At 38.8% G+C, this 27,144-nt stretch overlaps 1 protein-coding gene across 1 annotated transcript in view; it reads left to right on the top strand.

The window, feature by feature from the left end:
• Nox (NADPH oxidase) overlaps positions 1 to 27,144 on the top strand; it is a 388,201-nt gene that overhangs the window by 297,698 nt on the left and 63,359 nt on the right. The window contains exons 4-8 of the mRNA XM_067145995.2: positions 7,722 to 7,842; positions 8,168 to 8,318; positions 12,813 to 13,023; positions 23,343 to 23,569; positions 25,004 to 25,192. Coding sequence (XP_067002096.2) covers positions 7,722 to 7,842; positions 8,168 to 8,318; positions 12,813 to 13,023; positions 23,343 to 23,569; positions 25,004 to 25,192 — 899 coding nt within the window. The remainder of the gene's footprint in view (positions 1 to 7,721; positions 7,843 to 8,167; positions 8,319 to 12,812; positions 13,024 to 23,342; positions 23,570 to 25,003; positions 25,193 to 27,144) is intronic.

Raw genomic sequence — 27,144 nt, 5'->3', positions numbered from 1 at the left:
TCTTCCTCGGATCACGCAGGTAATGATTTCATTTGAAGTTGCATTGAATAATCCAAAGGAGAATTTACTTCCTTGCTATATCTGCTTCACAATTTTACAAGTGTGCATTTACTACTACTCTGCAGACGAACTCGCTATGGGTTGCTAGTGTACTGGTATTAAAAAATTAAAAATCTTTTATGTTATAATTTTTCTTGCTAATCAGCTGGAGTGGTGTAAACTTTCAACAGTTACAGAAAAACAAGTAAAATGTTATTTACCTCAGGGAATTCGTGAGCAAGGACATCCCTAAGGTCGAAGTATTGCATTAGCTAGGAGAGTTTATGCATTCTGTATTTTGCTTAGGCTATTACGGATTTGAACAATGTAGGTATTGGGCGAAAGCCTGTAAGATTAAATAAATCCAGTATTGCATTAACTACAGTAATCGTACAGCTTTGCATATACCGGTAACAGTGGCGTATACTGAGGGCTACCAAGGCTATCAGTGAAGCCCAAACCTCAAATGCGAGCGATGGAAATCTAAAGCACATTATATTGTACGCATCTGACACATTGTTCCATTTGCAAACCTTGAAAGCAATGAGAAAACACGTCGCACGTATTTCTGAGAACAAGGCCTCGGTGACTGATATTGCAGCCCAGACTGTCGTCCCTTCCCATCGACTCGCCTCACGCGGCTTGCTGCTGTCTGCCTACACGCGCGGGGACCGGCGGAGGATAGCTGTGCTAGGCTTCGGTCCGTCAGATCGCCACTATCACCATGCGTTACTCATCGTATATACTTCCTCACCTCATCCTTCTGACTTAAATAAATAGATAATGGAATGCTGGTATTTCACTCCCGTTTACTTCTACATCCTTGTAGGAAGACACTGCAGGGCTGCTGTTATAAGAGTAATATAGTTTTCTTTTTATTGGTAGATCTGCTAAAATGAAACGCAATATTTCAGGTTTAGTGTTCTCTTTTGTTGGTTGGAATCGAACCCGTGATCATGGGTCGGACACCACCACTGATCTTCCAAGGAAGATAATTAACGATTGAACGATGGGTACGACCGCTGTAAAATTCAACATTGTTATTTAACGATTATGATGATGATGTTAATAATAATAATAATAATAATAATAATAATAATAATAATAATAATAATAATAATAATAATAATAATAATGGTGCATGGCATCTACATAGGCTTGGTGGTGACCTAATAAGGATAAAATGAATGGCGAAGACGTCATAAACACCCATTTCCCAAGCCAGGGGAATTAACAGTATGAGGGGGTTGATTCTGAAAATTGAACCGGGGCCGTCGGACCAAAGGCAAGCATTCTATCCATTTAACCTCAAAGGTGGACTTCAACTTGCTAAACCTTAGGTTACCAACTCGATTGATCAGGTGTTGAGTATTGGCGGTGACAGAGGCCAGGGCAGTAGCTTGTGAAGCAGCCTTGACAACACAGCGGGCAGCTCCGTTGGCTGTTGGATGCAGCTCAAAATGCTTTAGACTTGATGTTCCCCAAACCAACTATCGAAAAGGGGTAGCCTATATCTAGTGGTAGCCCACGTCTTGATACCAGCATACGCCACTGACCGGTACGTAAAACATTCAAAACTCTTATTAACACTTTGACTGATCCAAATAAATATATTTAAAAAGAAATTTGATGTATATTTTTTAAAATATTTTTCTGTTAATAATGTATCACATTTGAAATGCAAAACCATTATATTTAAAAGAAATAATAAATTGCGCATTTAAGGGTTAATGCTGTAGAGCCTGCGTGGTGGCCAGCCATGATCTTTAAGGCATCAAGTCTATATGGTCTGACACTCTGGTTAGCCGGTTCGAGTCCCGTTGGTCGAAAAAGTTTTCACCATCAGAATGTTGGCCGGCACGGTAGGAGAGGTCGTGGTACATAATTTCTGATCAGTTGATTGCATACCAAAAGCATGTATTTAATTCCAAACATCCCCGCAGTGATTATAGGGAGTGAGGGCATATGACGCTGTTAATGTGATTCGTCCACGCAGACGAAGAGTACACCCACGGTATCCCCCTGCCTATCATAAGAGGTGACTAAAAAGTGTGACCAAGGGATGATGACATTAGAACCATGGGTCGACGTTACTTGCGACTAGTACCACTTTGCGACGAAAACCATGGGTCTACGTTACATAGGAATACCATCATTATGTGATAATGTGAAGAACACTACGGGTCTGGGCGTTGCTTGTGATAAGTATCATCGTGTGTATTCCACCGGTCGGTTCCACTGCGTTCATAATGGCCCTGTGGGGCCACCTTATGAAAAACACCATGGGTCTACTTTGCTTGTGACTAGTACTACTATGTGAGAAACACCACGGATTTGGCTGGCGCCCGTGTTTAGTGCCACTTTGTGAGGAAAAACACTGGTCTACGTTGCCTGAGAATAATACCATTTTTTGAGGAACATCATGGGTTTGCGTTGCCTGTGGGCGTTACCATAATGTGTGATACACCATGGGTCTACATTGCCTATGATTAGTAGCACTATGTGAGCAACACTATGCGTATACGTGGCCTGCAATTAGTTCCACTAAGTGAGGAACTCCACGGTAATATCGGCACCCGTGATTAGTCCCATCATGCGACGAAAAACCATGAGTCTGTGTTTCTTGTGAGTATTTTTTTTTTTTTTTTTTTTGCTATTTGCTTTACGTCGCACCGACACAGATATCTCTTACGGCGACGATGGGGTAGGAAAGGCCTAGGAATTGGAAGGAAACGGCCGTGGCCTTAATTAAGGTACAGCCCCGGCATTTGCCTGGTGTGAAAATGGGAAACCACGGAAAACCATATTCAGGGCTGCCGATAGTGGGGATCGAACCCCCACCCCCTTGTGAGTAGTAGACCTACCCGTATGTGTGAAACACCGTAGATTTGTGTTACATTTGAGTGGTGCCATTGTGTGTGACAAACCATGGGTCTACATTACCTGTGATTAGTTCCACCATGGGAGACCATGAGTCTAAGTTACCTGTGATTAGTACCACTATAGGAGGAACACAATGGTTCTGTTTACCAGTGGTACCATTATGAGGGACCGGTGACCTGGATTTTGGCCCCCTTTAGATAAGTATCATCCCATTACTTACGGCATTGTGAATTGGATCCACCGATTGTTTTTGTTCCACGATCCTTTGTTTTTTCATCATCATTCGTTTTAGATTCGTTCACCTCCTACCATTAGGAGCCGATAAGCTAGTTGTTAGGCCTCTTTAAACAACAACATTAATAATCGAAACAGACTTTCAACGTATTAGGTCGTGTTACGTACATGTAGTACGTGTTGAAGAGATGTTAAGTGCAGAACAAAAATGGCCAGCCGGACACCAGTGGGATCCGAACCCACAACCTCCCGATTTCGCGTCGGTTGCTCTACCATTTGAGCTATGGTGGCCTAGGCCATCTTTGTTCTGTTTGAAAGGATCTGAGCTACAGGTCTGGCACTGCTGCTAGCACACTGTAGAGTGCGTTTAAGTCGCCCGTTGTGGGGCATGTCAATGAATATTGAATTTTCACGACCGCATTATAATCGAAACAGACTTTCAACGTATTAGGTCGTGTTACGTACATGTAGTACGTGTTGGAGAGATGTTAAGTACAGAACAAAAATGGCCAGCCGGACACCAGTGGGATCCGAACCCACAACCTCCCACTGGTGTCCGGCTGGCCATTTTTGTTCTGTACTTACATCTCTTCAACACGTACTACATGTACGTAACAAGACCTAATACGTTGAAAGTCTGTTTCGATGTAATGCGGTCGTGAAAATTCAATATTCATTAACATTAATAATCATGATTCGTCCATCGGATGGCGACCTTAAGCCTTGAGCAGACTCCTTAGTGCTATTCGACAGGAGTAGGCTAGGTTCCGGCGCCGGGTTTCATACTCTCCCTCTTACTGTCATATATCACGTCATTCATTTCATTTCATTAACTCATCCCGTGAGGTTGACGTCAGAAAGGGCATCCGGTCGTCAAAACTCGCTATGAAGATTCATCTGACGTCATGCCCGACCCCGTAGGGAAACGGGACAAGGGTTGGACACACACAGTAGACTTAATGTTGTGCTCTAGTTCCTTCTTAGCAATCACTTGGAGTTAATAACCAAGCTGGACACCTGTCACCGTGACCAATCATTCGCTCGTATATTCTTCCAGGATAGTAATTTGAATAAACTACTACGTCATAAACAGACTCCAAATTGCTTTTTAAATGAATTTTGTTCCGTAATGAGCCTCATTTTTCCTCGCACTTTATCACGTTGAATTACAACGACATGGATGCTGAAAATAACGTGGTCTTAAAAACTTGGAGAATTTCCAAATGAGGTAATAGCGGAACGGATATGCTGCCAATCTTACTCAATAATGGGCGTAGCAAAAAAAAAAAAAAAAAAAAAAAACAAGTTCTTTTAGGGGCAGTCCCAATATTCAAACCATAAAAATAATACGGTATACAGATGAAAACGAAATTTTCTGGTGTGCCAATAATAATAATAATAATAATAATAATAATAATAATAATAATAATAATAATAATAATAATAATAATAATAATAATAATAATATTAATAATAATAATAATAATAATAATAATAATTGTACCGGGGATACACCTTCTTCGTCCAGTTAAACTGTGCGCCTTCTATAAGGTCATACACGTAATTCAACTTGAACTAATGTGATGCAAGATACTTGGGGTTGCAATTGTTAGATATCTCTACCAGCAGCCTAAGTGCCCCCTCTAGCGGGATTAAGGACATTTAATTCCTAAGGGAAAGTCAAACTTTTAAAGTGGATAACCTTAGTTTTTGAAAATTGTTTTGTTCATGTATCAACGCTGTCAACACTACTACTGCTTCCTTCTTTCTCAGTCACCAACCAATCAGGAATTTTGTGAATATTTTCTCTAGTCACTTAGAATTGGGGGGGTGTGTACAGGCATCCAGCCTATCTGTAAAGAGTCCTGGAAACTTCCTCTCGAAATGCTATAAAAGCTGGGCGCTTTAAGGCCGTATTGGCATCTTCTTCGCTCCAGTTCAGTGAGTGCGGCGTGTTATTCGGAGGCAGGGGGCGCAGGTCGGCGTTCGGAAGGCCCAGCAACAAAGGTAATGGCAGATATTCATAATATGTGATAGCACACCTATCCACCCGGTCACTGCTCCTATCCGATATACAGCAGCAAGCCGCACGGGGCGAGTAGAGGGGAGAGGGACGAGAGTCTGGGCTGCGATATCAGTGTCCGATGCCTAGCTCTCAGAAATACGTGCGACGTTTTTTCCCACTGCTTTCAAGATTTGTAAATGGAACAATGTGTCAGATGCTTACAATATAATGTGCTTTAAACTTCCATCATTTTCACTTGAGGTTTGGACTTCTCCGTTAGCCTTGGTAGCCCTCAGTATACGCCACTTGACCTAACTATTCTGTTAATCGCTGCCGGAAATAAGAGCGTCTTCATTAAAACTATAGAGACTGTCTCACGGCTCACTGGTTAGTGAAGGAATTTCATTGGACGTAACACAACACGCTATGAAATAAAATGTGAAACATGATGTTGCCTACAAAATTTCTGTGTCCTGGAAAATTTGCTTAGCAACCATTGAAATCAGAATTGACAAGGAGAAGTCGTCATGTGCTTTACTAGAAAAGTGTTAAAATTTTGAGGATTTTCCCTTCATTAAAAAAGATTTTATCCCTGCCTTATTTACTTCAAAATTCAACGTTTAAAATGTATCCTCAAACTTTTGTAGTCTTATTCCCTCACACATTTCCGGTGTTGCTACAGCATTCACGTTGGGACCTGAAGGTTTCGAGTTAGAGTCCGACCTTGGTCAGCACATTTTTTCTTTTACTGTTACATCCCTTTTCTTTTTTCATAATTTATTTATTTGTTGTGGTCTCTTTTGTTAAAAAGTTATTTATCAAATAGTAAATAGAAAAAGTTGATGTAATCTAAAAAATTCAATTTTGTACCAAAAAATCTCTCTCTCTCTCTCTCTCTCTCTCTCTCTCTCTCTCTCTCTCTCTCTCTCCCCTTCAAATTCCCCTCCATCGTACCACTAAATTTAACAAATCCTTTGTTTGCACTGCATCACGTATCTTTAACGTCTTTAATCTTCACCGTTTCGCAAGTAACACTAACTGTACCCAACTAAAGCAGTTCTTAACATCGATCTTTCTGGAGGAGTACGCAAGAGGCTGAGATCAGGCATTCTTGTGTCGAACAATCAGGAATATGTATATTTCGAAGAAAATTGTTTCTCTGCTTTAGCTTTATATTCTTTAAACCCATGTAGTCCAAAATAACAGAAGGGCTTAATGATTTACTTTCTTACTTATTATATAATGTATGTCTTAACCTTACTGGATTTGGTATCTGTATTTTCATTTTTTTTTAACTTTCTTGTTTAGTTTAATACTTTAATATTATAAAATGTAGTTACTGTTTTCATAAATCTGCATTGTATTATAAGAAGACGCTGCATAAAGGGGCTTTTCAGTCTCAGTGGCATGTAAATCATGATCAATAAATTCAATTCAATTCTCTCTCTCTCTCTCTCTCTTAATCTGCTTACCCTCTAGGGTTGGCTTTTCCCTTGGACTCAGCGAGGGATCCACCTCTACCGTCTCAAGGGCAGTGTCCTGGAGCTTCTGACTCTGGGTTTGTGGATACAACTGGGGAGGATGACCAGTACCTCGCCCAGGCGGCCTCACCTGCTATGCTGAACAGGGACCTTGGTGGGAGATGGGGGGATTGGAAGGGATAGACAAGGAAGAGGGAAGGAAGCGGCCGTGGCCTTATGTTAGGTACCATCTCGGCATTTGCCTGGAGAAGAAGTGGGAAACCACGGAAAACCACTTCTAGGATGGCTGAGGTGGGAATCGAACCCACCTCTACTCAATTGACCTCCCGAGGCTGAGTGGACCCCGTTCCAGCCCTCGTACCACTTTTCAAATTTCGTGGCAGAGCCGGGAATCGAACCCGGGCCTCCGGGGGTGGCAGCTAATCACACTAACCACTACACCACAGAGGCGGACTGTACCAAAAACACGAAAGAGAAATTTAAAAAGAAAGGAAAAGAAAAAAAGGATAAAGGTCGGATTCAAAGTCGGAAACTTCAATTCCCAATGCCAATGCGATAGCGACTATGCTACGGCAGCCTACGGGAATAAGACTTAAAACGTTTGAGGATAAATTTGAAACGTTAAATTTTGAACAAATTTAAGGCTCGTTGGTAAAAAGGCTCGAAGATGCCTAAAATACGTTTTGATGAAGAGCAAATTCACAAAATTTGTACACTTCTCTAGAAGAAAAGGAATTTTTCGCTAGTAGCTTAACACATCGGAAGGTTTTCGGCCACGTAAGAATGAGGAAGGGCTAGGATTGAGAGGATAGCGGCCGTCAACTTATTTAAGATACAGTTCCAGCATCTGCCTGGTGTAAAGATGGGAAACCACGGAAATCCATCTTCAGGGTTGCCGACCGTGGTGTTCTAACCCATCATCTCCCGAACGCAAGTTCATAGCTACGTGACCCTAACCGCGTGGCCAGCTCACTCGGTCATTTGGAAAAGTAAAATCTATAAAGTTTGCATTATATAACAGTAAAATACAATCCTTGTGTTGATGTTTGGATAATAACTTACGTAATCTTGTGTTCCAGACCACGCGCTGGCTTCGATAAGGGCAGTCTTGAGTGGCTGGAGCAGCTGTTCCGTCAGACTGTCGGTAACGAGAAAGAAATCCGTAGAGATGACTTCAAAAAGATTGTCATGTCTAAGAACGTAAGTATTTCCCATCTCGTAGTGTTACCCAGAACTTACAAAATTATATTTTCGATTGTCGATTTATCGTAAATCTCTTATGGAGAGTTGTGTAACTACTTACATATTGTTACTTAGATTGCTACTAAAGATCAGTCATATTTTTCTACTTGCTTCACTTATTGTTGTTGACTTGAAAAAAGAAATTCGTCTGTGCTTTCTTGGAAATAGGCTAATACATTTAACTTTTACTGAAATAAAACTCAGATACAATTACGTGAAAATAGTTTCTTTTCTTCCAGATCACATAATTAATGAGTATTTGTGTATTCTTCTTGGTTTTCAGCCCTTCTTCACCGAGCGAGTTTTCCAGATCTTCGATAAAGACAACTCGGGTTCCATTTCCTTGCCGGAATTTATCGATTCCATGCACCAGTTTGCTGGCCAGTCACCCGATGACAAGATTAGATTCCTCTTCAAAGTGTATGATATCGATGGTAAGAAATTGTTCTTGGTACTTATTTCAGATACACTGTCTGATCAAAAGTATTCGGACGCCACTGCACACTAGTAAACAATAAAAAAATAACATATCATAAATGAAAACAGGACTCACCTTATCTGCTGAGAAATCAACTGTTGTTATCTTTATTCGAAAGAGGATTCCATATACTTAACACACGATACGCCTCGGTCCGTTCTCCTTCCCACTAAAATCATTAGCCAAACTACTAGGACTTCATCTAGATAATAAGATTACTTGTAGAAGTCGCGTAGAACACGAACGAAAGTTGATCCGAGTTTTGAATGTCTTATTAGCAGTTTCTAGAATCTGGTAAAGTAAACTCGTGTCCACATCCTTAGGTGGTGCAACTCTTTTCAGTTACACCCCCATAGGAGGTGAGCTGCATGTACCATTTCAATCACATACCAGCCCTCCTGCCATTCTTAAATTTCTGGCAGTACCGGGAATCGAACCCGGACCCCCGAGGACGGCAGCCAATAACACTAACCGTTACACTACTGAGGCGGACCTAGAATCTGGTGGGGCACAGACACTACAACTTTGTTAGACTAGAGCAGCATTGTTTTTAATGGAAAATTGATATACGAGGGCTATAAATAAAGTCAATCAGTCAATACTGGTCTGCATTTAGGACAGTCGCCCAGGTAGCAGATTCCCTATCTGTTGTTTTCATACCGTTTTCTTAAATGATTTCAAAGAAATTGGATATTTATTGAACATCTCCCTAGGTAAGTTATTCCAATTCCTAACTCCCCTTCTTATAAATGAATATTTGCCCCAATTTGTCCTTTTGAATTCCAGCTTTATCTCCATATTGTGATCTTTCCTACCTTTAAAGTCACCACTAAAACTTATTCGCCTACTAATGTCATTCCACGCCATCTCTCCACTGACAGCTCGGAACATACAGTGGCAATACGGATTCAAAGCAACGTTTAATGAACTAACAAGTACAATTGCATTGCATTCCTTCAATGTATGTACCCGCAAAGTCTATTACCTTTTGGTAAATGTCGGGAAGCCATTGGGGACCGCTGGCAAGAAATTCTCTTTTTTAAAGTTAAAAACTTCATAATTGATCCGTATTGAACTGAGAATCACAATCCACAATCAGAATCCACCTATTTAATACACTGATAAACTGTTGCACAAAATTTATGTCACAACATATTTAATTTGTTTGGGACCGATTTCGACACATGTCTGTGTCATCAGCCGACAGAAGAAATATGGCAAGAAGTATACAATTATCGACACACAAAAAACACATTAAAGGATAACTGTAACACATATGACACTTTCTTGAAGAAGTGAACATTTGTAGTTCATGTAGTTTTTACACTCTTGCTGTGAGTGTTAAAAGAACTGAAGTATAGCAGTGAAAAGTGACGTTCTTGAGCACTCTTGCTGCCAAAATGTTAGATCTTGAGGTTAAGGAGGTTCTTGAAGGATGCAGCATAATTTACAATTGTTACTAGGCAAGGAGTACACTTGTTGCTAGGTAATGAATAACATGATTTTGTTTTTGGTACTTCTAAAGGTGGATAGTGATATATATAAAAACTCCTAGAGTATGTTGTAGGATATGAACTTATCAGTATTATATGGATTTATGAGATCTATAGAAAAAGGTAAGTAAGTTAGAAATAAAAATAAAAACAATGAAAAATGGTAAGATAAGTAATACTATGAGGCTCACCTTGTTTAGCTTGCACGGAAGTATAAGAGGAAGTAAGAACAGAAATTGAGCACCATTTTTCACTGTTTTTATTTTTATTTCTAACTTATTATCCTTTTTCTATAGATCTCATAAATCCATATCAATACTGATAAGTTCATATCCTATAATATACTCTAGGAGTTTATATATATATATATATATATATATATATCACTATCCACCTTTAGAAGCACCAAAAACAAAATTATGTTATTCGTTACCTAGCCAGAAGTGTATTCCTTGCCTAACAACAATTGTAAATTATGCTGCATCCTTCAAGAACCTCTTTAACCTCAAGATCTAACATTTTGGCAGCAAGAGTGCTCAAGAACATCACACTGCTTATGATCTCTACAAAATTTATCTTCATGGAAAAGTGTTACTTTTCACTGCTACCCTTCAGTTCTTTTAACACTCACAGCAAGAGTGTAAAAACTACATGAACTACAAATGTTCACTTCTTCAAGAAAGTGTTATATGTGTTAGTTATCCTTTAATGTGTTTTTTTGTGTGTCGATAATTGTATACTTCTCACCCATATTTCTTCTGTCAGTTGATGACGTGTCAAAACCGGTCCCAAACAAATTAAACATGTTGTGACATAAATTATGTACAATAGTTTATCATTGTATTGAATAGGTGGAACCTCTCTCTTTTTAACATTGTAAGACATTCTCTGTTGATGACAGCGACAGAGCACCCCACTGCGTGGAGTACAGATGCCACGTAAGGAAATCGGCGGCCTTGTAGGGATTCCTTCAACCTCGGAAACAGGTTGAAGTCATAAGGACTGATGTCTGGCGAGTACGGAGGATGTTCCAAGACCTCCCAATGCCACCACTGCAATAAGAGCTTGGCATGCAACACGATAGGGCGATCGTCTCTCAATAAACATGGATGTTTGTGTCGCATAGCCAGACACAGATGTCGCTTCAAAAATCGGCAATAGTAGTCGCTGTTGGCGGTTTGTTCCTCAGGCACAGCATGTGTAAGAATAACACCCTCATAGTCGTATGTCATAATCGCATAAGTTTCACTTGATTGGGTTCCTGTCAAAATTTCTACGAACCAGGGTGACGCAATTCATTCGATTGACGCTTTAATTTCAGCTCATAGACTAGAGCACATTTTCCATCAATGGCGACGATACGCTGCAAAAATGAGTCTCTTTCATTGCGGTATCTGTCCAGGTGGATGCCAGCCAGTGCATACCACTACCATTTCTGTACGTCGGTGAGTTGATGTGGAACCCTACGGGACGCAATTTTCTTCATATTAAGTACGCACCACACCGTTTGATGACCGAGACCAACCTCTGCGCATAATTCCCGGACAGTCCGTCAATAGTCTACAGAAACGAGATCACTCACGATGTCAATATGATTTTGAGGATTGGACGGCCGACATGTGTGGTGCAAATTCGAAATCTCATTCCGACCCGTACGAAACGCCTTGACCCATCATGCAATCGTCCTATACGGCAATGCATTCTTGCCACAGGCTTAACGTAATCCTTGATAACATTCTGTTGTATTTTTGCCACAGGCAACCTCTGTTTTAATCTACGAATGTTGATCACCTTCTGAAAACATGCTTTAGAGTGATGAAATCGACACTCTTCACTTCAACGCCACACAGTAACAACACTCCCAACTGAATGCCCATCAAATACACACTGCATATAGACAACAGCGCCACCTGACCGCTCCCATATTCGTTCTGGTGAAACTCTATCATGGTAGGTAGTTTATGGAACTAAAATAGAGTGAATCATAAGGAAGCCATCCTGTTGTGCAGAATAAAAGTGCCACTAAATTCAGCTCCGTGAGTAGAGAGACTTGCACCTGCCACTAGCCCCCCACAGTGAGAGGTTTGTTAGGGATTTGCCCTTGTCGCAACTACAAACATGTTAAGTGGCTCTCTTTCTGAACCTTTGTTCCATCTTGTCACTAATTGCGGGCGCAAGTTAGTTAGGCCTAGGTCACATTTATGGCTTTCTCAAACCTCTTTCTATTTGGATGCAGGGATATAACAAATTGGTACTCATCGTGTAATGAAGAATGCTAGTAAAAACGAAGTAGTAAGACAGATTACGCAAAAATAAGCAGATTTACTGAAAAAGAAGGACATTTCATTTTTTTAATAATTCACCTGCCCCACAGACAATGGTCTAAAAAGTACATGTCTGGATAAAAAAGGACTTCTGGTCACTCCACATGCACCACTTTCCTGGTTGACTGCCGCGCTGCCTTCATGGCATTGCAGTTAGTACAACAAATTATAACAGTAAGAAAATATCACTGATTTTTACTTCACCATGTCAAGAATAACATAAATATTATGTGAACATGAGTTTAAATTGAGTCAAAATTGGTGGTTACCTTTATAATACATAAATAAAACACAATCTGGAAATATTTAGTGCATAAGAGTGATATATCAAGAATTTCACAGAAATTTTGGGGAGAGGATAGATCTTGAGGTCCCCCTCCCCACTATGGCATACAAATTTCCACAAATTTTTGATTGTGCCTAATTTAACATTTTAATGTCTATTTAAGCTTCCTAAATGTCCTCAGCTTACTAATAATATTGACATACCTGATATTTGGCATGAAGTAATCAGTGATTTTGGTGTGCAAGCTGAGTCAGAGCATGGAAGGTGATGAATTACAGTAGCTCTAGTATTTATATTTTTTTTGTTGTTGCCCATACTACTCTTCTAACTATCATTTTGATCCTCAGGGGATGGTCTGATCCAGCATCGAGAGCTCCAGCATGTAATGCGGGCTTGCATGGAAGAAAATGGCATGAAGTTCAGCGAAGATCAAATTGATGACCTCACAATGGCATTGTTTGAAGATGCAGATGCGGACAACAGAGGTGCCATTACATATGAAGCTCTTAAAAACCAGCTAGAAAAACATGGAGGCCTACTAGAGAACCTTTCCATTAGGTATGAACACAAAATCATTTAAAAAAATGACTTAACTCTATTGAGGTACTGAGGTATGAAAACAATCATCTAATATATGGTCTTGTTATTTCACAGTTTCTACAGACCTCAGTTACTACTCTGTATAAAATATGTAGTTCTTCCATACATAACTGTTAAAATAGAAATACTCTCTGCTATACATTTTTCAAGATGTTTTGATTTGGTTTTGATATTAATGAAGATTTTGTAGTGATTGTGTATAAATCTCCTATTCTTCACTTTATAATGTCTGCCTCCATAGCATAACAGTTAGTGTTATTAGCTGTCGTCCTCGGGGCCTGGGTTCGATTCCTGGTATTGCCAGAAATTTAATTGCAGGAGGGCTGGTATGTGGTTGAAATGGTGAATGCAGCTCACCTCCACTGGGGGTGTGCCTGAAAAGAACTGCACCACCTCAGGATGAGGACACGAGTTTACTTTTTTTACTTTATAATACAGTCAGTATCACCTAATCTTAACATTTTAACATTCACAATTGACAACAGAACTTACCCCAAATTTTTAAAGATCAACAACTACTGACAATTTTGACAAGCTTGTAGTATCAACATGTTAAAAATAACTTTTGAAATATGCTGTGTTAAAAATATAACTTACTTTGGTTGGTATCCACTACTGTTCCACATTTCTCTACGTATATGTCATAATTTTCATTTTCACCAATTTCTTCCTTGTATTGCTCTGGAGTTTCTTATTTTATCACACTCAAAAAAAATGTATTAAGACATAATTGCACATTTCTGACAGTACTCCGCCCCTATCCAGTCCCAAGTCCGGAATGAGAAAGGAGGAGGGTTGGCTGGTCTGGCACCCAGCTGTAAAACTGCTAACGCCGAGTGTTGGGCAGCGGTAAATAACCTGACTCTCTAAAGGGGCCAACGGCTTTGGGCGGATGAGCTCCCTTAGGTGGGGTGATGGTTCCCTCAGTGGAGGAAATGATAGTGGAATCGATCACTTGAAGACCCAACGGAAACAAGTGGAGAAGGAACCTCTCACTTCGGTTCCCAACGGTTGTGGAGGCAGATGAGATCATGCCAGACGGACTGTCTGTGAAGGCGCTACTCATTCATAACTGGAGTCTGCGGCAGTCCGTTGCTTTCTCGATGAATAACCCTGCATGTCTCCTCTCACATGTGCCACATGATATGGCTTTGAGACCTTAGTGTGAGGGTCAGTTCCTGGCAAGTTGAGATCCTCCTTAAACAAATCCCCGCCAGTGGCACTTTTCCTGCTGCTTTCTTCACTTTGATCAAGTCCAATAGTGATAGGGCAAGGATGGTGGAGGCAGGTTTAGGGTAAACTGGGAGCCCCTAGTCCATACCTGCACTTTGGTGGCAGATGTGTGATGGTCATCAGTGCACAGTGGGTCAAAATCGAAATCTAGGAGGACAAAATTATTTTTTTCATAATGAAAAAATCAAAATTTGTTACTTCTACAGCATTCTCATATAATTGCCGCGCACTATTCTGGGATATAAACGCATCTTAGTGTAAATCTGTCACCACTGTTCGAGGTGGAATCTTATCTTACCTCCTGCGCTGTGCGTGCGTATCTCGCAGTCTGAATTGGAGAGTGAATGCAAGTGACTGTGGTTTGGTTGTCTTTGAGGTTAGTGTGATGCTTTAAGATGGAACATGCAGCTGAAGGTATGATCTTTACATTTGTAACGGGTTTCAGTTATTAATGGGCGTAATTGTTACGTAATTTTAGCTATATTTGCATCATGTAATATTTAACTATTATTTTTAAAATTATTTTTTCACTTAGAGTTTTAGCATGTCGCATCACTCTGCGTCACTGTCTACTTAATGTTAAAATGTAGATAAAGTCTTGTAGTTTACGCCTGTTATAAGAATTTTTGCATCTTTTTGCAACTTACTTAGTTATTTTACGTTTTAGAAGATGCCGCGCAACCAGTTCTCCCACGTTTACAACTGTTTGAAGCACTGGGTTCGAAGATTGTGTCAAAAGTGGAACTTTGTGACTTTGTCAAAAGTAAATTAGGGATAGACAATTGTTCTGAAGAGAGAACTGAATGTCTACAAGGAGATTTAAAGGATTTTGTTGATAATTTTACCAGGCAGTGGAAGCAGGTTCATAGAAGTAGAGCAAAATTCATTTCAAAATATTCTGGTGGTTAAAAGAGAAGATAATATTTTCGAAAATTGTTTATGATTCTAAATTAACAGAAAATTTAAATCCTCCTATTCCATCGGCATCAAAAGACGGAAGGCCTAGAAAGCTTTTTCGTGAAAGTAGTGAAAAATCAAAGAGACGAAAAATTCAACCGCTATTCTCTGCACATTCAGAACAAGAACTTATTCATGTCACACTAGTATCATAGCACATGTCTGCAAAAATGGTTAAAGAAACTCTTAAGTCTCCACATAGAGCTACTAAAATTAAAAAATCCTATATATCACCAGCTGTAAAACCTGTACCACTTACCGGTGAAGAGTCTCTATCATTCCTTGTAGATAACAATTGCAGCAAAAGCCAATATATGAATATGCGACTTGAATGCAAAAATAGGAACTGTAATATTTTCCCACCTTACCACATCATTAGAGAAACAAAACAGAAATGCTATCCACCAAGTGAATCAATAACAATAACAGAAACATGAGCCACAATAACATTGCAATCATTGGTCGACCATACAGTTGAGCGCCTGGCAGTAGTTCAAGAAGATGTTTTGAAACAGTCTATTTCTAGCAATGATACAGTTCATATTATATTAAAATGGGGGTGTGATGGTTCAAGCGGACATAGTCAGTATAAGCAGAAATTTACAGATGATGACGGCAGTGACAATGATATTTTTGTAGTTTCAGTTGTTCCATTACAAATCTATTCTTTAAATGTAGAAAGCAACAATGAAAGAAAATTTTATGGCAGAACCCACGACCTTCTTCGACACGATTTTGCAGACCTCTTAAATTATTGTTTGAAAAGGAGACTGTAGAATTGACTAGGCGAGAGGTTCAATTAGTTGAAACTGAAATAACGTCCCTCCAACCAATTAAAATAGAAATTGATGATCAATACATATATATTAATCAAACTCTATTGCTGACCATATTGGATGGAAAAGTCTGCAATTCTATTACAGGTTCATCAGCACAGAGGTGTTATGTGTGTGGTGCTGGTCCCAGAGAAATGAATAACACACTCACAAAAACAGTTTGTCCTGAAGAGAGCTATAAATTTGGATTATCTACCCTCCATTGTTGGATCTGTTTGTTTGAATGCCTGCTACATACATCTTACAAAATAGAAATTAAGAAATTGTAAGCAAGAGGGGATGAAGATAAGACAAAAATAGAAAACAGAAAGAAAGTAATACAAAATAAATTTCGATCAGAAATGGGTCTGCATGTTGACAAGCCAAGGCGTCGGAAATTCGAATGATGGCAACACTGCTCGCCGTTTTTTGAGGATCCAGTCTTGTCATCCAAAATCATGGGTATAAATGAAGAGGTAACCAGACATTTTTCTACAATTTTGTGTGCTCTTCCTTGTCAGTTTCCTATAAATACACCCGCTTGCAAAACCTACACCCAGGATACAGCAAAATTGTATCTAAATCTGTATCCATGTTATTATATGCCAGTCACTGTGCATAAAGCATTAATTCATGGGGCAGATATAATTGATTTTTGTACTATACCTATCGGGCAATTGTCAGAAGAAGCCCAAGAAACACGTAACAAAGTTTTGAGAAAATACAGATTTGGATATTCTAGGAAATCCTCACGAAAACATACAAATGAGGACATATTACATATGCTGCTGATATCTTCGGACACAGTAATATCTCATAAAACCAAACTTCTACATAAAACGAGAAGAGCATTATCCAGTGACTCCTGAAAGAACCAGATGTACCGGCTCATCATGAACAGCATGCGGCAGTGAATGACGATGATGCTTCGGATGACACATGTGATGAGTCATCAAGGTCAGGGTCATCGAGTGATTAGTGATAGTGACTGAAGTGCTGTCTGCAATTATCCACAATTGCAGCCTTCCAAGTTAAAGGTAAACTGAGTACAATCTATTGTAGTTTATTGTAGTTTAGGCTCTATCCAACTCCTAGTCAAAGACAATTTCTTGCATGTGTAGACGTAGATGTAGCTTAAAAAAGGTCGTAACTGATGTTTATTATGAAGTAAACAAATTATATACATTGCTTTCACTCTAAATTCATGATTAAAACGTAAAAATAATTTTGTCCCCCTAGATTTCGATTTTGACCCACTGTGCAGTGGGTCGAAATAGGGCAGATGAATGTAAAATTATAACTGGATCCTGGAATGTCAGAACATTGCTTGATAATGAAAACAGTGACTGACCAGAGAGAAGAACAGCTCTAATCACCCATGAGCTTGCTAGACTAAACACAGACGTTGCTGCACTGAGTGAAAATATACTATCAGATGAAGGGAAGATAGTTGAGTCTGGATTGGCCCATACCATCTTTTGGAAAGGGAAGGAGGGTGGAGACAACCATAGTCATGGGGTTGGATTTGCAGTTAAGATGAAACTGGTAAATGATCATCAGCTCACACCCATTGCATTCAGTGAAAGTCTCATGTCACTCCATATACCACTCTCCGGAAATAGGTTCATCACACTCATCTCTGTATATGCCCCCACCCTGAAGGCCAATGAAGAAACAAAGAACCATATCTACCACCAGCTGAACTCCATCATCACCAAGATACCACCATCAGATAAACTGCTACTGCTTGGAGATTTCAATGCCAGAGTGCGAAGGGATGATTGGTTGTGGGGAAGTGTAACGGGCAAACATGGTATTGGTAATTGCAATGCCAATGGTCTGCTACTTCTCGGTCTGTGTGCAGAACATGAGCTGTTCATTGCTAACACTCAGTTTCAACTACCTAACCATTACAAGACCACATACATGCACCCACAATCTAAGCACTGGCACATCCTCGACATCATCACCCGACAGTGTGACAAGAAAGATGTTCTCATTACTAAGACTGCGAGGAGCATTGATGATTGCTGGACAGATCACAGAGTTCTAATCATCCAGTGTGAATAACGCCAGGGTTGAGGGGGGAGTTATGGCACATCCCATAGAAAGTCATCAGCAGCAGTGGAGTTTCGGTTTAAAAGAGTGGAGAAGTGTTCATTCCAGTGGATGATACCACCAACTTCTCAGGACTAAACATTCCTCTCGAACTAATTCATGGTGGAGGCTTACCCCTTAAAACAAGGCTTTTTACTCTCATCCTCTCAATTTGGGAAATGCAAAAGGTACCCGGTGATCTCAAAAACTCCAATATCATTTCTATTTTCAAGGAAGGTGACCGTAGTATATGTGACAACTATCGTGGCATTTCTCCGTTATCCATTGTAGGTAAACTTCTTGCAAGGATCCTGCTTAGCTGCCTGCAAGTCATCTCCACAGGTACTGTTGACATGATCTTTTGTGTAAGGCAATTGCAAGAGAAATGCAGAGAACAACAGAAGCCTCTATTTTGTGTTTTATGACCTGGAAAAGGCCTCTGATAGTATTCCAAGACTCACTATGTGGGCAGTTCTGAGACACTTTGGCTGTCCTTAGCAGTTTGTGGGCCTGGTGCAAGCACTTCATGATGGTATGACTGGACAGATTCTCCATCAAAACAACTTCTCCGAACCATTCCCAATTTGCCTTGTACTTGGCAGCTATGCTTTATGAAACAACAGAATACCCTGGCGCAGAGATAAATACCGCTTTGATGGTGGCCTCTTCAACTTGGCCAGCCTTCACTCGCGAAGTCATACCAGTGTTACTAGAGTAACTGAAATGCTGTATGCTGATGATACCACATCACCGGCTCTTACACCTGAGGAACTGCAACAGTCAGTCAACAGTTTCAAGGATGCATATGACCTTTTTGGCCTCAACATCAATGCCAAAAAAACCAAGGTACTTGCTCAGCCTGCACCAGGGACTAACATTCCAGAATTTAACATTACCATCTCAAACACCAAACTAGAACAAGAAGACCATTTCACTTACCTTGGGAGTATCTTGTTAAAGAGCTGTACTTCAGAACAGGATGTGGAAAACAGGCTTCATGCTACCCATGTGGCCTTTGGCCGACTATCACACAGTCTTCAGGAATAAAAAACCTTACAATTTACACAAAACTAATAGTTTAGCAGGCTGTAGTCATCTCTACACTTCTCTATGGTTGTGAAACGTAGACCTTATACTGTCGTGACATCAGAAAGCTGGAGCACTTTCACCAGCAAAAACTATGTTCCATCATTAACATCAAGTGGGAAAACTACGTCTCTAATGTTTAAGTTCTCAAGAAAGCATGTGCTAAGAGTGGTCATTGGCCATTGCCTCAGATCGGAAGGACATGTGTACCGTATGAATGACACCAGACTACCACGCCAGATCCTCTATGGTGAACTTAGCTCCGGTTCAAGACCACGGGGTGCCCCACGGAGACGTTTCAAAGACCAACTAAAACAAACCTTAAAGATGGCAGAAATAAACCCACAAACCTGGAAAAGGCTTGCCAAAGACCGTTTAGTTTGGCGGCAAAGTGTCAGTTCATCGCTTCGAGCAAGAACGATGCAGACATAAAGATATTAAGCGACAGGAATGCAAACTTCACCAAACCCAGCCAAGATCTCCCCCATCCCTCAGCTGTGCGATGTGTAGATGTATGTTCTATGCAAGAATTGGCCTGTACAGTCACCAGAAGTTTAAACACAAACTGCTGTGAATTGAAGTGAGCTATTAGCCAGGAATCTGTAAACTCTGAAACAAGTAACTGCCGATGATGACGGCACATTACAAGAAATTTTTATCGTTCCTTTCAGTTGAAAAGATCCTGTTCAGTGATAGAAATACAGAGAATGAACAGAAAGCAACATCAGGATAATATATTTTACATGTTTATAAGGAAAGGACATAGAACTTTTAGAAGAATATATTTCAGGAAGTAAGTGAATGATAGAATGAGGCTTATCCCATACAAGATGACTACAAACATTTACTTGGTTCAATCAAAACTGGTTAGGATTCAGAACAGCACTCTTTGTTGCCATTGCCTTAGAGAGCATGAAACCTTTGGCCATTCTCTGGATTACACAGAAAAGAGCTGCAGAACCATTACTGATTCCCATTATAATTTGTGGTAGATAATTTGATAAGAGATTTTGATTACATATCCCTTGGAGAAGTAGTTCTCAGTTTGGCCATTGACAGAAGTAACAGGTGAATTAACATGATAGCCATCTGTCTTGGGACAAATTGTCAGTACTCAAGGAATGATACTCTTTACGATTCGCCTGTGGGATTATCTCAAGTTCATAAAGAGATTACTTCTGGCTATTGTCCTCTCTGATTACAAACTGTGTTTTCTTATTTACTATACAGTTCACTGGAAACAACTCTGAGATGCACTTGTTTATCATTCCCCATTTAAATTTTTCTGTACATCAATACATAAAAAGCAATGTGAATAATAAATTAGTTTCTTATGACCAGCAGACTTTGTGTCATGAATTCTGATGTCTTCTCAGCCTGCATACTCAGCTGTACAGTAATTTGGCACAGTTATATAATAAACTACAGACCATCACAATTATTACCATGACATTTTCCACTATGCAACACTCTATGGCATTGGTCGTTGGCCATTGCCTCAGATGGGAAGGACACGAATGACCAAGTATTGAACATATTTCACCCTCTCTGGTATAACTTATGGATCTCCCCAGTGTGCCAAGTTGGGCTCCTCAGTTGGTAAATGGCACACCCACCCAGATATATGGCTAGTGCATACCGTGGAGGCCACTGTGTAGGCTACTTGGAACCACTGGCAGTGCTAATACACTATGAGAGACTTTGTCTCATTTTCAAAAATTGATGCTTGCCTGGCCATCAGATGATAAAGATGTTGATTCCCATGGGGAACCTGAAATATTTGTCGTGGATGAGTAAATTTATAATACCAATATAGTTGGTCGGTTATTGTACATTATAAATTTTCCATCTAACTCATTCCTAGTTGTCAGCGTTTCGTCCCAGTGTGCCAAGTTGGGCTCCTCAGTTGGTAAATGGCACACCCCCCAAGACGCATGGCTAGTGCATACCGTGGAGGCCACTGCGTAGCTGATAACTTTTTTTAATGTATTGTCTAAGAGGATAATTAAATACAATTTGACAGTTTGTAAGAAGTTCCACCATCAATATGGATCAAACACAAGATTTATAGTTTGTAAAGCTGATTACCGTAAATGACAACAGTGTGAGATATTGAATTATTTCTTTCAAATTATTTACAGCATGACAAACCCTCTAATGCTCATATACCCAGTTCATGTTGTTTCTGAGAACCCTGTATTATAATAATAATAATAATAATAATAATAATAACATTTCACGATATATATTTCTGTTCATTGGTTTATGATATATTTTATCACTCATATCTGAATAACTGAAATGTCAACTCAACATCAACTGCTCTTAGTCTTTAAGTAGTCCTTAAGTGCAGGTAATAAATACTATATTTTGGTTTTTCCCAAGCAACAGGTGCATGTTGCCCTGATTTTCTGTTTATTGTGCAACCTCTTACCATTTTGGTTTGAAGGGAATGTGAAGGTTCTCATGTTCAGCCTCTACTGGACGGTAAGAGTTTAAATCTCTACAAATCTTTGTGCACCAGTCACTTTTTTTTTTTTTTTTTTTTTTTTTTTTTCAGTGGAGAATTCAACCAAAATGTCAGTCAAGTAAAAAGAAGCATGGTAAAATGAGGCTTGCAATTCAATTGCAAATACAATGAAAGTGTGTGTGATGAGAGGCTAGGTCAAAATTGTTGAATATTGATAGACAAGTATAACATGAAAATTAATACAAAAAAGACGAAAATTATGGCATGCAACCGCCAGCATATTGCAGTCGACATCAGAATTAATGTTATACAACTAAGGCAAGTAAATGTCTTTACCTACTTAGGAAGTAAAATCACTCCAGATGGCAAAAGTTCAGTCGACATAAAGAGCAGAATTTCCCAAGCAAAGATTGCTTTCACAAGAAAAGGATACTACTTACATCAAGGAATTTAAATGTGGAGACCAAGAAGAGATTTATTAAGTGCTTTGTCTGGAGTGTGGCCTTGTATGGTTCAGAAACGTGGACTATTAGTGCAGGTGATAAGAAACGTCTGGAAGCATTTGAGATGTGGTGCTGGAGGAGGATGGAAAAGATGTCATGGACAGCAAAACTCACCAATGAAGTTCTTAGGTGAATAGGTGAAAAAAGATCCTTTTTAGCAACAATAAGATAGAGAAGAGACCAATTAATTGGCCATCTCTATAGGCACAATGGTTTCATAGTTAATGTCATGGAAGGAATGATTCAAGGTAAAAGATGAAGAGGAAGACCTAGACTGCAACATTCAAGACAGATCAGAGATGACGTAGGAACAGGCTCATATGTAGAAATGAAGAGATTAGTGGATTACAGAGAAGAGTGGAGAAGATGAATTGCTGCCAACCAATCTTAAGATTGAGAATTGAGAAGAAGATTTGGGACTAGGTGTGCAACTGAGTAAAATTATATATTTGCTCTGGAGATAATAAAACATTTTGAATTTAAGATCATCTTAGTTTTCTAGTTTACCTACTTTTAAATTTGACTCCCCCCTCCCCCCACTTTTCCCCTAAGGTCTAATCACATTGTTGATGGTATCTATCTATCTACAACTAGATAACCATCATTGATATATAATACCAACTTCAGTCTGATCAGTTTTGCCAGAGGAAGACAAGGTTGGATGAATCAAGAACTTTTTGATGATAATGAACTTAAATTCCTGTTTGAGAACTCGTGCTTAGAAGGCTAGTGCTCTACTGAACAAGTTGATAGGTTCAGTCCTGACTCCATCTGGTGGTATTTGAAGGTGGTCAAATATGTCAGCCACATATTGGTAGATTTACCAGCACCTAAAATAACTTTTGCGGGACAAAATTCTGGCAGCTTGATGTTTCTGAAAACTACAGTGTGGTTAGTGGGACATAAAACCAATATTATTATTATTATTATTATTATTATTATTATTATTATTATTATTATTATTATTATTATTATTATAATATTTTTTTTTTTTTTTTTATTCTTGACCTGTTATTATCCTATTGTTACTCTGAGTAAAGAATAAGAAATTGTCTGCTATTTATTATGGTACCTTAACTGTTAACAGAATTCTACAAGCAAAATTCCTTGTTTCAGCATAGATCGATGGCTTGTTCCACCTAAACCAAAGGAATCCCCACGCTCAATTTTTGGCAAACTTGCAGCTCTGCGACCTTATCAGCTGTCCAGGCCATACATGAAGAACAACTATGTCTATCTTATCTTCTTGGCAGGATTTCTTTTGGTCAACATTGGACTCTTTATCTCAAGGGCTATTCAATATCGTAATTTCAATGGTTATGTCATCACTGCTAGAGCGTGTGGTAAGTTATATTGGATCAGATATGGAATATAATGTTACTCTTTAATTAGTAATCAGTTTTTAGAAGTTCTTGAAAGTATATATTCGGCAATTTAAGAGAATAATCCCACCAGTTATTTGAATGGCAGACACGTGTACGGTGGAGCGACTACCCAGCATTGGCATGTTATAATAATCCATGCACCTTGCTTAGCCCAGGCAGTAACATACAATCGTCTTTGAACACAGGCTCTTTTGACACTATATTGTTAATATTTAGGTGTGCAAATTAAGAAAAAGCCATTTAGCATTAAATCTCATCATCATAAATGAACCGTACAGTCACTCAAACCAAAATCTGCAGTGATATGAAGAAGTGAAATGTGAAAGAGACCCATCACTTTATACACACACAACTGAATACACTACCAAACACTACAGAGAAACCTAATAGCAAATACCTCCCTCCATATAGGTTTGGATTCGTGAGGGGCACTCAACTGTAAAACTGGGCCAAATCCACAAAAATGTCAACCCCAAATAATTGTGAAAAGGCAAGGAAAAGAAAATCAAGATAGAGAGTGTTTCTCTCATGGCAACTTGATTGATCATGTCACTAATAGGAAGGTGTGTATTGGTGAAATTCATGGGTTCCTGAATATGATTTTATAGAAAACTAAGCATACCATATTTTCATTATCATACATTTCAATTTAGTGTTCTTTCTCCAATTTCTCTTCCTTAATAATCAATCTCATAGGGTGAGTACTCCTACCAGAGTGTTTCTGAGCCATACATTCTGCAGTAGGGGATTTTGTTCCTTTCCTTATTTATTAACATTTTCTTTATATAAAATAGGTTTCCATAGATGCCCACAGTGAAGGAGCTTCTGAATTTCCCCACTTATGGTAGTACCGGACTCATCTACAATGGAGCTTTCTAAATCTCTTAATACATAGTAGTTTGTCTTATCAGACTCTATTATGGAGGCCTGTGAATTGTGAAGAGTCAAGGGATAAATATGTCAATGAAAATAATTATACCATACTTTTTAGAACCCACATATTCCAAAATTGGAACGTGATTTGACTGCTCTTTGGTGCTCAAGGAATGATCTCTATATTCTGAGTGAACTTCTTTACCAGTTTTAAAATTAGTATGTTGGAACTAGAAGAAATTGCCACTAATATTCTCAGAGACTTTCACCATTTCCATAATAAAACAATTTACAAATGAAATAAATGTTTTCATTTGGGGATAGCTGCCTCATTAGGGGAATGTTGAAAAATACTGACTGAATAAATGATAGATATATTACTTCAAAATATTATTTAAATTTTTTTTGAAAACTAATTACAAGGGTGTACTTCATAGTGACCATCATGCAAGTGCAGCTATCCTTTTTGTATTTTCTCTCTGAGTTAATATGCTTTAATATGACTGTTTTCTGTTACAGGTCAGTGTCTGAACTTCAACTGTATGTTCATACTCGTGTTAATGCTACGACAGTGTATTACATTCCTCCGCACACGAGGTTTCAGCAATATCCTGCCCTTAGACCAGCATATCTACTTCCATAAGCTTACAGGAGTATTTGTTTTCATTTATAGTGTGGTACATGCAATTGCACATCTTCTAAATTTCAGTAAGTTACTTTTCTTTCTGTTTACAACTCTTGTTAAGTTATAAATAATAGTAATATTTTAGTTTCTGATTTCTTTGCCTTGAAAAACTGTGAAGAAAATATGAAATTAAGTTTCTAACTCAATTTAACGCATAAATACAGGAGACATGATGGTGGTACAACCATAGTACAACTAGGAGATACAAGAAAATATCCTAGGGCTAATCAGGTAGAGCACTAAAAGCAGCATCTAATGGCCTAATCCATTTGTCGATATGACATACCGTTAAGCAGCAAGAAATCTCAAAATGAATGTCTGCACTTAGAAATGCACCCATATATTAATAAATGCAAGTCGGTTTGGAGCGATCTATTTATAAATGTAGACACCAGTAACAAGACAACTTGTTTACTTTCAAGGTTACATAAGACATTTTATTTTGTAAGACAAGATAAAAATTTACTCCTCAGTCTCATTCCAAGATTCCATAGCAGTATATAAAATTTAAAATGAACTATGGTACCGGTATATAGGCACTACATTTCTTCTTGCCAAATGGTTTAATGTTGTACTAACTCAGACAGGTTTACAGTGACAATTGGATAGGAAAGAGTTACAAATGGGAAGGAAGCAACTGTGACTTGTACAGATCCAACATAGCCTGGTGTGAATGGGAAACTATTGAAAATCATCTTGAGGCTGTTGATGATGGTTTTGAGCCCACCTTCTCCTGAATACAAGCTTACACCTTTGCTGCCAATGCTGAGCAGCCAACTCGCTCAGTTGCAGTATTCTAATGATAATTTTCAAACTGTTACAACCCATGAACAGAAAATCTCATCAGAATGTAGATTTATGAAGTAGTGGTAAAATATAACTTACAGATTGCAGAGAGATGTAATATCTAGTTTAATGAGAGGAATTCTTAAATCGCGGAAAAATTAGCTCGGTACAGGCTGAGGTAACTGGTAAGCTGACACAATGGATATGTAGTCAGAAAGCGCTCATCACTACAAATAAAAGATGCCCTGGAAGACCTCTGGCTACTTGGATGATAACTGTACAGAGGGACATGAAGAATCTTGGACTGAAGGAAGATACAGCAATGAACGGACATAAACGATACCTCCTGATTAAAGAAAGCTGACACTGTTTAACTGGGATACAACCCTGTATATAAAATTTAAAATGAACTACGGTATATAGGTGCTACTTTTCTTCTTGGTTAATGGTTTCATGTTGTACTAACTCAGGCAGGTTTACAGTGACAATCGGATAGGAAAAGGTTAGAAATGGAGTGAAGCAACCGTGACAGTACCGTTAATTCATGGGGATGAAGAAGAATTCAAAGGAAATTGGAAAATTAAATTTGGAAAATGTACTATGGTCATTCATAATACAATACAAAATTATTCAGTGTAAAAAACATTGACCACTCTCATGAATATTGTTCCTAATTTTGGAGAATTTTGTGAGAGAATATACATTTAATATGGTACTCATTTATAGAAATAACATTGTAAACCTGCTACATCATGCTTACCTTTGATCTTTATTAGTTGGTGTCACTTCAAGTAATTTAATTTAATTTAATTAATATGATAAGGAGATATTTGTAGTGTATAGGTTTTGTATTTGTGTAGAGTGGAATTTACTTCTAAATGAGCCTAAAGATTATATTTGAATAAGCCTATTAAACTCCCATATATTCATCATCATTACAACCACCACATGTGAACCAAGTGCTGATTTTTAGAATGTGTTATTATACGTAGGTCGAGTCATAAGTCATGGCAACTACTTTTTTCTCGCGAACAGGAGACAACACAGAAAATCTAAGATGTGTATTTGGAAACGTACAGTATGTACTTGCATATGATGCCACTAGATGGTGTATGTAAACAACAGTGTGGGTCTAAGCATGCCCTCAATTTCAATGTGTGAGTGACAGCATCACAAAATGGAAGTCAAC

Source organism: Anabrus simplex, chromosome 4 (genome assembly GCF_040414725.1).
Source record: "Anabrus simplex isolate iqAnaSimp1 chromosome 4, ASM4041472v1, whole genome shotgun sequence".
NCBI classification, from domain to species: Eukaryota; Metazoa; Arthropoda; class Insecta; order Orthoptera; family Tettigoniidae; genus Anabrus; species Anabrus simplex.
This window is presented reverse-complemented; position numbering and strand designations above follow the sequence as displayed.